Source organism: Eublepharis macularius, chromosome 9 (genome assembly GCF_028583425.1).
Source record: "Eublepharis macularius isolate TG4126 chromosome 9, MPM_Emac_v1.0, whole genome shotgun sequence".
Taxonomy (NCBI): Eukaryota; Metazoa; Chordata; class Lepidosauria; order Squamata; family Eublepharidae; genus Eublepharis; species Eublepharis macularius.
The window spans coordinates 8,156,097-8,170,356 of record NC_072798.1 but is presented as its reverse complement, the minus strand read 5'-3'; the positions used below and the strand labels follow the sequence as shown (position 1 = coordinate 8,170,356).

At 42.2% G+C, this 14,260-nt stretch overlaps 1 protein-coding gene across 3 annotated transcripts in view; it reads left to right on the top strand.

Moving 5' to 3' along the window:
• The first annotated feature begins 5,799 nt into the window (after nt 1-5,799).
• LOC129336163 (twisted gastrulation protein homolog 1-like) overlaps nt 5,800-14,260 on the top strand; it is a 30,567-nt gene continuing 22,106 nt past the window's right edge. The window contains exons 1-3 of one of the 3 annotated variants that reach the window (XM_054989195.1): nt 5,993-6,068; nt 6,255-6,352; nt 8,372-8,535. In XM_054989195.1, coding sequence (XP_054845170.1) covers nt 6,331-6,352; nt 8,372-8,535 — 186 coding nt within the window. In that variant the 5' untranslated portion in view covers nt 5,993-6,068; nt 6,255-6,330. Of the gene's footprint in view, nt 6,069-6,254; nt 6,353-8,371; nt 8,536-14,260 lie in introns of all 3 variants that reach the window. The other 2 variants (XM_054989196.1, XM_054989194.1) reach the window with 2 other exon arrangements.

The following is a 14,260-nucleotide window of genomic DNA, read 5'->3' as shown; positions in this document are numbered from 1 at the left end:
TTTAGCTTTGAGAAGATGGTGTAGAAACATGCAACAGAGGCAAGTAAGCATTACCATATTTATCAGGCAACCTTGTAAATTAAAGATACTGCTCTCTGGTTTAGCCAAAACATTAGACATGTCAAAATTACCATTTGTTTCCGTTAATGAGGTTTATGAAATAGGAATCTGTTCTGTGTTTAAAAGAAGCAAAGACTTAAGGTTGAAATGTTAACCAATTTGGCAACAAGATTGTATTTTCACTAGGTTCAAGATCTCCAGGGTCAAGCACCATCTCAATGAAGACACACCGGGCTATTTTAATATATGATGTTGTATACAGGTGTTGTGGCCTGGTAGTGAGACACAAGTTTGAAGCTGTATGGTGAACATTTTGTTCCTTCAATCCTATCAGTGTATCTCTGTGACGGTATATTTAACCTCATTTGGAGATAACAAAAAGTCTAAATTTGAGGCCCTCTATAAACATGAGTCCCCAGGCCAAATAGCTCTTCTGCCTGCTAACAAATACCCCCTTGGGTGCCATGCTGGCAAGCATTTAAGTGTACTTCAAGGGAATAAGTAAAGGTGGTTGTTAATTGTTTAAGGCAGGTGTTATGAGCAAAAAGCATCTGAACAAATGCTCTTTTTTAAATTACAGAAACATTCTGTGTGCTTGTTGCCCTCTAGTGGACATTGGAAAAAGTAATTTCTGGTTAGAATGCAGTTTCTTTTAATCCTTTAAAGTCAGGCTGGTAACTTTGGAAAATGAGGGGGATGGATGGGAGTGTGCGTATGGCCTTTTGCTCCAGAATCTAGACATGCATTGCTGGACTTAAGTTTATACTGTGAGGATTATTGATTCAACCCCACCATCTAATTTAACGTGTCTGTGTTTTTGGAGGCATGGGTTGTGATTTTTAAAAAAAAAAACTGGTTATGTTTTTGGTGGACATGAAACTGCAGCTTGCTTCCTTGACCATATAATTTATTGCGAGAGTCCACAGATCCAACCATATTGGGGGGTGGGGAGGAAGCTGAGCTGCAGGGGGACAGCTCAGGGCTCTCTATGCACCATCTTTAAATTTTAAGCAGCAATTAATTTACACTCCTTTATATGACTCAGCCTTCCATCCTTCCGAGGTCGGTAAAATGAGTACCCAGTTTCCTGGGGGTAAAGTGTAGATGACTGGGGAAGGCAACGGCAAACCACCCCGTAAAAAGTCTGCCAAGAAAATGCCATGATGTGACGTCCCCCCATGGGTCAGAAATGACTCGTTGCTTGCACAGGGGACTACCTTTACCTTTTTATAACCTGGCAGAATGGTTTGGAAATCGAAACTTTTAAAAACACTATTTCCATTTACTATTGTCCCCCTCATTATGTCTGCTGCTCACAACCAAACAGCCACTTCTTACAGCACTGCATTGGATTTGCTTGAGGACTAGGATGATTAATTAGAGGCAAAAATATCCTCAGACTTCTGTGGGTTTGTGCCGCACGCATACATGCAGGATCTTCCAGTTCAGTTGATTAGCAGATGGTGGCTCAACCAAAAAAGCAAACATGGGTGAAAAAAACATTTCCCTGCCTTTTGAGATGAATGTCATTCTCAAATTACCTCAAGCCACTGACTAGAGTTTTATTTTCTGATTTCCAACTAACGTAGTCACGAGGGATAACTCTAGATAGTTCTTTGCTAGTTGTACATGATCTCATTTTTTCACAAAGGCAGTCTGTGGCAATGCCAGTGGTTGGACTTCCCCTATTGTTTAACTCTGTCTACCAGTTTATTGGGGTGGGGAGGGGGCTTTAGAAGCAGGATGTAATCTTTCGTTATAGTTGCTACTCCTGAGAAAAAGAAGGGAATCTTGTCCCAGTCACCGGTTGTAAAGCACAGTGAACAGGAGTCCACCTGTTTTGCCAAACAGAATTAAGATTAAATACTTGTGTATTTATTTTCTTCCTAATGATGAGATACTACATTAAAATGTGCACTAGAAAATCAGTTTGTGTAAAATTGTCACTCGCCAAAGAAAATTGCCACTTTCTCCTGCTGATGGAGAATTAATGTTATAATAATTATGCTCCCAGCAGAGTTGCCAATTCCAGGTTGGGGAATTCCTGGGGGTTAGGGTTGCCAGTTTCCAGGTAGTGGCTGGAGATCTCCCGGAATTACAACTGGTCTCCAGGCCACAGAGATCAGTTCACCTGGAGAAAATGGCTACTTTGGGGGGCGGATTCTATGGAATTTTGCCATGCCAAGGTCCTTTCCCTCCCCAAACCCCACTTTCTCCAGGTTTCACACCCCCCCCCCCCCCCGATCTCCAGGAATTTCCAACTTGGAGCTGGCAACCCTACTGGGGGTGGAGCCTGGAGGGCAGGTTTTGGGGGAGATACCCTTGAGTGGTATAAGGGCGTAGACTGCACCCTCCAAAGCATCATTTTTCTCCAGGCAAACCTCTGTGTAGTCTGGACATCAGTTGTCATTTTGGGAGAACTCCAGGCCCCATCCTAGCTCCAGGTCATGACTTCTAGCTACTTTATACAACATTACAGAGATTAACCACCTATGTTTTCAAGATTATGGAAGTAAAATATCCCATACTGTAAGTCATTCCTAGAGAATCAAAGTTGCTGAGTTTTCCATCTTGCATGTTTTAAGGGATGGTGGTTGAACTAGTAGAAGTCTTTGTTTAGCTCCCTAGCACTGCATCAAAGCCTTCACATTGTACCTCTCCAAATCTGTTAGTCATTACAGCATTCTTGTCATCTCTCTTGTTGTAAAGGCATCATTTACCTCTTTTAAAATAGTTCTATTCCTGTTCTACAATGTCTTTATGTACTTCATGTGACTCTGGAACATGATCCACAACTCTAAAAAGTATGCAGTTGTTTATAAGCTGCCATTTTCCTTCCATGTAATTGAGCTGTTCAGTGGGATTCTTGCGATGTTTAGAATCTCATAAGAGGAGGCAGCCAAAATGCATTTTCTCTGTCCAGGACACAGTACAGCTTTATTATAATAACTTCTTAATTTTTATTTACTTTGTTTATGCCTCATTTTTGTTCTCGTTGGGATCCAAAACGGTTTACATCCTCCCCTTCTCCACCTTATTTTCACAACAACCTTGTGAGGTAGGTTAGGCTAAGTGCCTAACTGACCCAAGATCACCCAGCAAACTTCCATGGCAGTGTAGGGATTCGGACTTGCGTCTCCCATACCCTAGTCCAACGCTCTAGCCATTATGCTATGCTGACTCTCACTGAAACTTGGGCAGAGACGGTTTCCACCAGAGGCAGAGATTTTCCCACTTGCTCTGCTGCACCACACCCCTTTTTGGATACACAGAAATTGGGTGATGTGGGAAGTCATGAGACTTCCTTGAAGCTCTTCTCACACTGGGCATTTATATGGTTGTAGATTTGCTGGTGGGAAGACCTCAAAGGTCACTACAGCTCTTAAAATGTGGTGAGCGTTTGTACAGTTTCTCAGTGTGAATTCTGTTACGGCAATTATTATTATTATTACTATTATTTGATTTATAGCCCGCCCGCCCTGCAAGCGGGCTCAGGGCGGGTGACAACAGCATAATAATACAAGAATAGAATATTTAAATACATTAAAATACATTAAAGTCAGAATCACCAATATGTACAATCAAACCCCAGATGGCCGCCTCTTCCACTCTTCCTAACATCATAAAGACAAGGGAAGGAGAGGGGGTGCAATTGGTGTTATCGCTATGATTTCGCATATGAGGGGGTGTGCTGGTGGTTATGTAGCCTCCCTCCTAATAGGTTACCAGTCAGGAGGCATTCCCAAAGAAACCTTAGGCTCGTCTCAGCCATACGCCTGGCGGATCATCTGTCTTACAGGAAGACAGAAGTTTATTTTCCCTGAAGCTTGTAAGCATTTATATGGTTTTTCTTAAATGAGTGTCAAGGCTAGATTTCATTTACCAATGGAGACATTGGCATATACAGAACATTTGTTTCCTTTGTCTTCTTTTCTTTTTAAACTGGAATTCATGTTTAAAGCTGCCACCCGAGGATCTGTGCTTTTCAACCAAGTTTTTGTGCCATGGTGGTGCCACGGAACAGTGAATGGGTGATTTTTTTGGTGCCATTTGTGGCAATGGACTTGATCTGGGATTGTATGGTGGATTTTGGGTGGCCTGATGTAACAACCAAGAAGATCTATGAGGATCCGTGCTTTTGAACCAAGTTTTTGCTCTGTGGCGGTGCCACAAAGCGAGGGATCACAGAATTTTTTGGTGCCATTTGTGGCAATGGACATGAATTGCGATTCCCCCCCCCCACACACGCACACTTTTTTCTTTCTTGTTTGATTTTGGATTGCCAAAATCCAGATGAGGATTTTGGCAATCCTCTATGAGGATCTGTGTTTTTGAACCAAGTTTTTGCACCATGGTGGTGCCACGAAGCAGTGGATCGCTGATTTTTTTGGTGCCATTTATGGCAATGGACTTGATCTGGGATTGTATGGTGAATTTTGGGTGGCCTCGTGTAACAATCAAGAAGATCCATGAGGATCCGTGCTTTTGAACCAAGATTTTGCTCTGTGGCAGTGCCACAAAGCGATGGATCGCAGAATTTTTTGGTGCCATTTGTGGCAATGGACATGATCTGCGATCTCCCCCCCCCCCACACACACACCTTTTTTCTTTCTTGTTGGATTTTGGATTGCCCAAATCCAGATGAGGATGTTGTCAGTCCTCTATGAGGATCTGTTTTTTTGAACCAAGTTCTTGCGTCATGGCGGTGCCACGAAGCAGTGGCTCGCTGATATTTGTGGTACCATTTGTGTGGCAATGGACATGATCTGGGATAGTATGGTGGATTTTAGGTTGCCCCGTGTAAAAATCAAGAGGATCCATGAGGATCCGTGCTTTTAAAGCATGTATTTGCACCGTGGCGGCGCTATGAAGCTTGAATAGCTGATTTTTTTGGGACGGGGTAAAAGCCGGAACGGGCCGGAACGGGCACTAAAGAAATGGCAGTGCCACAAAAAACAGTGGGATGTGTTAGAGACACTCCAGATCAATATTTTAGAAATGAAAACTCTGGACTGGCACCCTTTTATTAACCCGTTCCATGCCAAAAAGCTCCCAGGTTGTTTTGTGTTGTTCCGGGAGCTTTTTGGCATGGAACGGGTTAATAAAAGCGGGGCAGTCCAGAGTTTTCATTTCTAAAATATTGTTCTGGAGTGTCTCTAACACATCCCACTGTTTTTGGTGGCACTGGCATTTCTTTAGTGCCCGTTCCGGCCCGTTCCGAGAATTCTGCCACCTCGTTCTGCTGTGGGGTCTAAAGCTTGTGCAGCAGAATCCTATAAAGCGTGATCTTGTGTGAAGAGTGAATATATATTTTAGTGCGTGAAATATGCGCGATTTTAAATTCCACTCTGTATCATATTTTGTGTTGTCCAGCATCTAACGAGGCAGGAAAATGGAAGGAGAAAAGAAACACCTTCACTGGCCCTACAACAGGTTCTAGTATTTATTTGGCGGAGGTATGAAGGAACAGGAGTAGCAGCATTCATACTAAAAGACGTAATTCGGCTGGATCCGAACGTGTGGAGTCCTCCTGTCCTGAGCATCTTTGCTGGAGTCTCGGGGAAAATGAGCCACCTTTCCCGTCCGCCTCGCGGACGCAAAAGGTGCTGCTCCATGGCGCCGATGAAGTTAGTAGGAGTTTCTTTTAGTTAGGGGGGCAGGACTTCCCCATGGCGTTCCCTCCCCACTTTCCCGCCCCAAAATATTAAAATACAGGTCTCAGCCATGTACGCACTGAGAGCTTGGGGAAAGCGGCCGCGTAGGCGAGCCCTTCAGACGCCTTGAGGTGCATGCGAGGCCAGGAAGGAGGAGACAGTTTGGCCATCTTTTTTCCCGCCTCCCTTTTCGGTTGGAGCTGCTGCGAGGCGGGGGCCGGGGCCTGTCCCTGTAAGGTGCCTGTAGGTCGCCCGCCTCCTGGCGAGTGCAGCCGAGCAGAGGGGCTGCTGAGGTCCTGCAGTTGTGGTCGTCGCGCAAGCCAAAACTGGGGACCAGGCTGTCTACAGTGCAGAGTAAGAGGGCGCCTGAAAACTTGGAGTAGTCCAGGCCTTCGTAGCGAGGAGGAAGGGCTGAGTTAGCAGCCCGAAGGCGGGGATGGGGAGGGGAGTCTCTCGTGAAAACGCGAAGAAGCGGTGAACGTGGAAATGCTGTGGACTTTTGATGTTCTCGGGCTTGTGTGAAATGGGATTCTGTTTTAGGTCGATCCTCTTGTTTTGGAGAAAAACCCCTTGGTGCGGGAACGGCTGACTTCCAGTCCGTGCTTCATGCTGGTCCATGTTGAGGGTAACAGTGGAGGGTTAGTGCCGAACCTTTCTCTCTTTTCTTCACTTCTCATCTAGGCGGACCTGCCTTTGCTACTTTCGCCGGGGGTAGGGAGCTGTATTCGTCTTTCTTGTTTCTGGTTCGTACCTTTGGGCCAGTGCAGCAGCTGCCCTTCCTTTGGAGGCTCCTCTGGAAAAAGCTTCAGCATTAAAAAAATAGTCCAAGGATCATTAGCACGGGAGTGGGGTGGTGATGGTGGAAAAGTGAACATTCAGGTGAAATTTGATGTTTTCAACCTGTAAACTTAAGCCCTTGGAACGCATTTGATTCATTCTGTCTGCTATGAAGTGAGTGAAAGGTAGGTAGGGTTTCTTATTATGGGTGAAAAGATGTGAAAATAATTTTCAAATAGGGACAGTGTCTTATGAATTTTTTTTAATGACAAGGGAACACCTACTTACCTGTGTTATGAAATTTGAAGCATTTTAGTAGACTTTTATGATTGCAGCTTGGTTTTTTTTTTTGTGCTATATTTAATTGAAGACTTTCTGGCCTTCTTGCCAGACCGTAAAAAGTCTTTAGCCTCTCTAAGGAGATGAGACCGGACTACTCAAGCCCTCATGGAAGTAGTGTGTCAGAGCCAACAGTATAAGTAGATTGTCAAATCTGAACACAATTCTATTTTTCATTCACTTTATATTCCACTTTTCTCTCCAGTGGAGGCCCAAAGAGGTTTACATCATCCTCCATTCCTCCATTTCCCCTCACAACAATCCTGTGAGGTAGGCTAGACTCAGAGTGCGTACCTGACCCAAGATCGCCCAGCAAACTTCCTTGGCAGAGTAGGGATTTGAACCTCAGCCTCCCAGATCCTAGTCCAGAACTCTTAACCACTATACCACGCTGGCTTGAAATGGTTGTTGGCAAAGATTATCAGGCTGTACATTCTTTGACGTTTCTTAATGCTCTTCTAAAGTATCTGGATGCTGCTATTTGATTTAGACAAAATTCCTTTGGCTCAGAAAAGCTGTGTTTATAAGCAGTGGGGAGCATCTCAAAAGGCATAGGTCCTTTCTGGATGTTCCAGATCTCTTCAGTGAGCTCCAAATGCTACATAGTTTTGACCAATGAAATGTTACCAGTGTTAGGGAGTTATCAAATATGAACAGTAGAAACTACTGGTCAGTTGCCAAGGAAAGACTTCCTTGGTGCCTCTCAGTACTCTGCTGTTTTTACTGTATCAATTGGTGGCAGAGTTTTGGGAGCAGATGGAGTGATAGGACTGAGTTTGCAGTATAAATGGATAACTGGCAGATGCAGAAAATGGACATTATCAAATTATTCCTTCACATATATGTGTATTGTATTAATATAAGCTCTTAGTACTCAGTTTATAATCACATGACACCCATCCAGTTCTTCGTTCAAAAGCCTTGTGTGTAAATTAATACATCTAGACAGCTGGTGTTGAAATACATTTGGGTTGTGTTAAAACATGTTCTCATTTATTTATATATCAAAGTAATCTTTGCATCTGCTTCCTTGGCCGATTCCAGACGGCCCTCTGCCTCCCGAAACGTTGCGCGTCGTCGCGCGTTGTCGTGCGGAAAACGCGAAATATCGCGTTTTCTCGCGCAAGTTTTGCGCGAGGTCGCGCAAAACTCGCGCGAGAAAACGCGATATTTCGCGTTTTCCGCGCGACGACGCGCAACGTTTCGGGAGGCAGAGGGCCGTCTGGAATCGGCCCTTGTTGGCTTTCTCTCTCTTGCTAACCTATCAAAATATTTTATTTAACCACAATGCGTTTATTTTAGCTACTGCTAATTCTCACTCAAGTGATGCACAGGTACTCTGATTAAAATTTAAATTGTTATGCATTATTTAAGCTTAAAATCTACAGAAAAGTAGTAAACTTACCTCTTCATATGTTTTTGCCATATATATTGCTGAATATAGAAGACTCACAGAAACAAAAACTCTTCTAGAAAAACTGTGTGCTACAAATGAAAGAGACTTCTATCTCAATGTCTCCATGTGATGCTTCTTATTTCAGTGCTGTCTGGCGGTCCCAGAAATTTCCTGCTCGCAAAGAATATGAGGTTGTGGTACATCACCGTGCTAGCACTAGTCAGCATGATGTTGTGTTTCTTGCTCCATCCATCAGTGTGCTGCAACAAGGCTCTGTGTGCTAGTGATGTCAGTAAATGCCTAATACAGGTATGAGGAAATGTACTTGCTATTGGTATAAGCAATTAACCAGTAAGAAAATCAAGGACAGGCTTTTGCAGCATCAGTTTACGTGAACAATCAGTGGTCCTGAAGTGAATAGTAAATAGTTTTGCATAGATATTTATATGCTGAAGAAATTGTGACTTCATCTTTCTTTTAAAGTAAAGCAATATGCAACTCTTAATAATTATGTATGTTCTGCATCTGATGCAGCTTAATAAGAAGCTCATGAGACAAAGAGAGTAATCCCGCGCCAGTCTACTTGGAATCCTACTCAGATCTACTCAGTGGGGTTTACTTTCAGGAAAGTGTTCTTAGGTTATCACTGATATATTATCAGCTTTCATCTATGGCATATTTTCCTCTGGAAAACAATGTGCACTGTATCTCTAGACCTCTCGGACGAAAGTTTAAATGTTGCCTGTGGGAAGCAGGATATAACTAAAACTCTTGAATATTCTGCTCAGTTGATGATGGGCTAGTAATGTATGAGATGAATGCTTTCCATAATATAGGGCTAAATGAGAAATGTCTGTTTTATCAGCCTGGCAATGTGCCTGTTGAATATAATACAGATATTAGATGTAAACATTGTTGGCTTGATTAGCAGTTGTGATGTTCCTCACATGATGACTAACTTCCACAGGACTTTTCATAAAACTGACACTATAATTGGAGCTGTTAGTACTCTGTTTCAAGTAAATTTATGCGCTGTCTGACAAGATGCTGAAACCGTGTAAAAATATAAACTATGCAAAAAGTTGTATTTTATCTTGTGCCTGATATTTGAGGGTTTGGCGGCGAGGGGGGCAGGACTTATAACTTCAATAATACTGGAGCAATATAGTGCTTGGACAAGGTACATGAATGGTGCATGAGCTACATGGATAGATGGACGAGTTGCATGGATAAAACGAATTCACCTGGCATCCTTTGGAGTCACTAACTTGAGAGAACTAGAGATAAGAATTTGAATGAGTGCTGTTCTGAATTTTCCATCTCCTTTGAGCAATCTATACAACACTATTGCATATAATTAACCCTGATAACTGTAGGAGGGGGAGGGGGAAGACTGAATCCAGGGATCTTCACTTCGTTTCACTGTAGGACAACAAAGCTGAAAACATCAGTACTGTAATATGGTGGGAGGTGGGGAAATGTTTGTGCACAACAGCAGGCAAAAAGCTTGCTCATGTGTGAAAATATATTGACTGGCGCCTTTACTTATATTTATATGCAAGTAGATACTGGCAAGTAGAAACTGGGAAAACTTGTTTCACTTGTGCTCTTCGTAAAACATGTATGAGAAGAATAATTAAAGAAGGGACATCCTGGTATGGAGCCATAATTGTGTCTCATAATGGTAAAAGGCGTGGGGAGATTCTAGCGATCTTACTGAGAATGACTTGGATCTTCTGTGTTCTTGCACCCTGTCTACTTCATGGATAATTGCTCTTGCCTATTGTTGAAATGAGGCATTTGTCTGGGGGGAGAGCCTGAGTGGGGGAATAAAACAGCTTGGGATCTGGAGGAAGGGGCTGGGTCCCTCTGCAGTATGGAACTATCTCCAGCCTCCCATTTCACTATGATAAACAGCCTAATTAGATTTTTAACATGAGTTGTTGCCTGATAAAGAAAAATATCTCACAGATGAGTAGTAATTCTTCTCAGCCCTCCATCAGGTAGGTCTTTATATGTATTCTTTTATTTGCAAATTGTGCTTGTGCAACATGCAGAGATTTAGGGAGTCAAGCATAATTAGAGTAACTAGTATCTTAAGAACATTCAGATAAGAGACAATTTCTAGACATTTTGGAACTTTGCTTTAATGAAACTGAGAGAGAGTCGAAGCATTAAATTCCCTTTCCTCTTCTTCTGTGGTATCAATCTGAATTCATGGGTGTCTGTGCCCTTCTCCTCTACACTCCTCCCTCCCCTTAAATGATGCTCAGCTGCTCTTGATGTTTTATGTTCTTGGTGTGTATTCAGTCGTTATCAAACTATGGGGGAAGATCCTCTTTTTGGTTAATTTACCGTGACGTTTTTTCAATATATCTGAGGAATCCCACAAGTATGCAGAACCCCCTACTTGTCTTAATATATCATAATTACACATTGTAGACAAAATTAGCTACCTGAAATTCTTTAATCAAAAAGAGTCCAGTAGCACCTTTAAGACTAACCAATTTTATTGTAGCATAAGCTTTCGAGAATCAAGTTCTCTTCGTCAGATGCATGATACAGTTTGTATCATGCATCTGACGAAGAGAACTTGATTCTCGAAAGCTTATGCTACAATAAAATTGGTTAGTCTTAAAGGTGCTACTGGACTCTTTTTGATTTTGCTACTACAGACTAACACGGCTAACTCCTCTGGATCTTTGAAATTCTTTAGTATGCCATTTAAATAGTCCATTAAAAGCCCAGTTAACTGGTACACCAGACACTGCTGCATGCTCTCAAGAAACAGCAGTGGAATGGACTCATAATCCCATAGCTAATATCCCTCATTCCCTGTCTCTGTGCTGCAGATCAGTGAGGCAGTAGACAGGGATTTAAAGGGCCAGAATTCATCCTGCTCCTTTAAATAATTGCCTGCCACACAGGTGGGGGCCATGAGAGGTGCATTCTGGCCATGGCTAGAACGCACCTCCTGCCGTCCCAAAGCATTTGGGATGGGTAGAAGATGTGGGTGGGAACATTCCAGCCATGGTCAAACCACTTCTCCTGCCACCCACTCATATTGCCAATTAGCTGTGCACTGGGGGGGGGGGGTTAGAGGACTGGATCCCTGCCTTTTATATCACTGCCTGCCACACAGATGATTGACAGGATGGGGAGCTGGGTGTACTACCCATGGGCATCATTCCTGCCGTTGCCTATGGTGGTGTCCATGGTCAGAAGCCCACTAAGATACCTGCCTGTTCCTCTTCAGCCTGCTTTCAGGCATGGAGGAGCAAGTAGTTCCTGCTTGGTTAACCACTGTGTTTGGTTCACTATAAGCCACAGTTCCCCAACCATTCTGGTTAACACATTTTTCACTGTAAATCCTATATCCTTCAAAATACGACATTCAAGTTTCTTTCTGTAATCAGAATTAGTTTCTGAAAGAACAATAGCCTCCAATTCTGAATTTTGATATTTTATCTTCATGGGCATCAAAGAATTGAAGATTTACTCTGTTCTCAGCATAGTACCCAGAAGCCTGACTGAACCTTACTATCCTAAGTCCATGCCAAGTTTGCCAAGAATTATTACTATAATTTAGAGGAGTTAGCCGTGTTAGTCTGTAGTAGCAAAATCAAAAAGAGTCCAGTAGCACCTTTAAGACTAACCAATTTTATTGTAGCATAAGCTTTCGAGAATCAAGTTCTCTTCTTCAGATGCATGATCTGAAGAAGAGAACTTGATTCTCGAAAGCTTATGCTACAATAAAATTGGTTAGTCTTAAAGGTGCTACTGGACTCTTTTTGATTTTACTATAATTTAATTACTGTTCTTTCAGTAAAGAACTCTCTCTCAGTCCATTCTACTTTTTGAACAGTTTTTAAGGTCATTAACCAATACGAGAGACTAAGCATCTTCAAGATTTCATTTGTGATGCTGAGGAGTAACAGCAAAAATAACCTGTCTGTGACACATCTTGTTTTTCTTTGTTCTATGTTTAGAAAGTAACTCTAAAAATTGCATCAGGAATTTCCATGTTAACTAACCTCATATATAAACCTGTTATAATGGAAAATTTCGGCTTAATTCCTATACATGGCAGAGTCATCTTGAGATGTAAAAGGGAGAGGTTTTTGCATACTTTTTACTGAACCATTACAATCAGTACCGAAGTTTCTGCTACTTCTGGACCTTATAATGCCATCACAAGCCCAATGGGCTTAGAAGGTTTTAATTCTCCTTAGACTGTCACGGTGAGTTTCAGAAGTGTTAAATTCCAGCAGGAATTTCAATAGTGATAGCAAAGGTTAAGTAAAAATATGTAAGTATGCACAGATAATCTTTGTCCTGAGTCACAGTAGACCTCTGTGTTTAACCCAGATTTGCTTCAATCACATAGAAAGGTGGGATAGAGTTTTAAACACAGGAATGTAAGGGGGACTGATTCCTCCCTCCAGATGATATCTTTCTGAAGTCTGCCTCCAGGGCTCACTTCCTATATCAAGCCTGAGTAGGGAAAAATCATGGCAGATAACAGTCTGCACGGAAGTAAAGCACAGATGGGAGAAAAGTTCGTCACGTCACCAGCATGCCCCTGTTGTGGTTTAATTTGGATTCTCTTCCCAGTTTCTATGTGGTTAAACCAGGATTTCCCCCAAACACATTGATCTGCTAATACCATATCTAGTTTAACCATTACAGAACCACACTGAATACAGATACGTTACATTCTAGCTGGGCGCGGTGTCGCGCGCCTGTAATCCCAGCCTGAACATGGGAGGCTGAGGCCGGCGGATCGCTTGAGGTCGGGAGTTCGGAACCGCAGTTTTGTAACGTCAGTGGACGTCCTTTGCTGTGTCTGTGAGCCAGAAAGGGTCTTGTGGGGTGGCCTGGCTCGTTCTGCGGAGCATGAGAAGCTCCAGCGATCACGAGGATCGCGCTTGAATTCTTGCATCGACACTTTCAGCCTCACTCTTCCCCTTTTAAATCCAAATGTTTTAGTTCATTACCATAATTTTCTGTACTTTTCGGAAGTAAGAGGAAGTGGCTGTGGAAGTATGGATAGCAATACACTTCATAAATTTATTTTTAAAACATAAAGGCATCCCTTGAGAGGAGGAACAGAACGTTAAGGTGTCCAGGCGTTAATAAGCAGCTGCAGGAATGCTCACAAGTAATGTAGGTGTAGTGTAGTGTAGTGTACACACTATCCATGCTGGTGTGTATTTAATTTGAGTACTGGATATGTAGACAGGAATGCTGCTACTTGTGAAAATGACACTTATGAAATGTATTGCTAGGTATACTTACTGGCCTCAAGTCTTGCTGAAATTGATGGAACTTAAGTTTAGTCATGATTTACTTTTCTATTGATTTCAGTGGCACTTAAGCAAAATGAACTCTGTTAGTAGTTTCGGGTGGGTAGCCGTGTAGAACAAGACTGATATTTATTTAAAGATTGTAAGACAATAGCGAACTGCTTGAAAAGTGGAAGTTAAGCAACTTTATTTGCTCTTAAATTTTTTCACCCGCATATATGCATTATGCTTTTCCTTACAGAATTCAGACGGGTGGAACATACATAAATATTTATTTTAGCAACTCTGCAGCAGATGTGAATGAGATCAACAGTTTAATGTCTTGCTTCACTTGTACTGCCTTGTTCAGTGGGTCTTCAGCTATCCTATTTGTTGTGTCTTTCCTGATATCTTTGATTTCCATAATATTCTTGGAAATCTGCATGTTAAGATACAGCTAGTATTGCAAATGGAAAAACCCAAGCTATAAAATATAGATTATGGCAATCTATTTTATTTTAAATGGAGATTTTGATAATGCCTCTATTTGTAGGCATATAACTAAACAATAATGATCAAGAGTTTCACAGCAACAACAGCCAATTCTCTGTGGTGCCTAATGTAGCAGAGTTGAGGCAGTCCTGTTTTAAAAAAAAGTTCCATGAATGGTCTCTGAACCAACACAGTTCACTAACCAATGCACCAGTAAAAATAACGGTTCTTAAATCAGTGTCTCTTCATGGTATGTG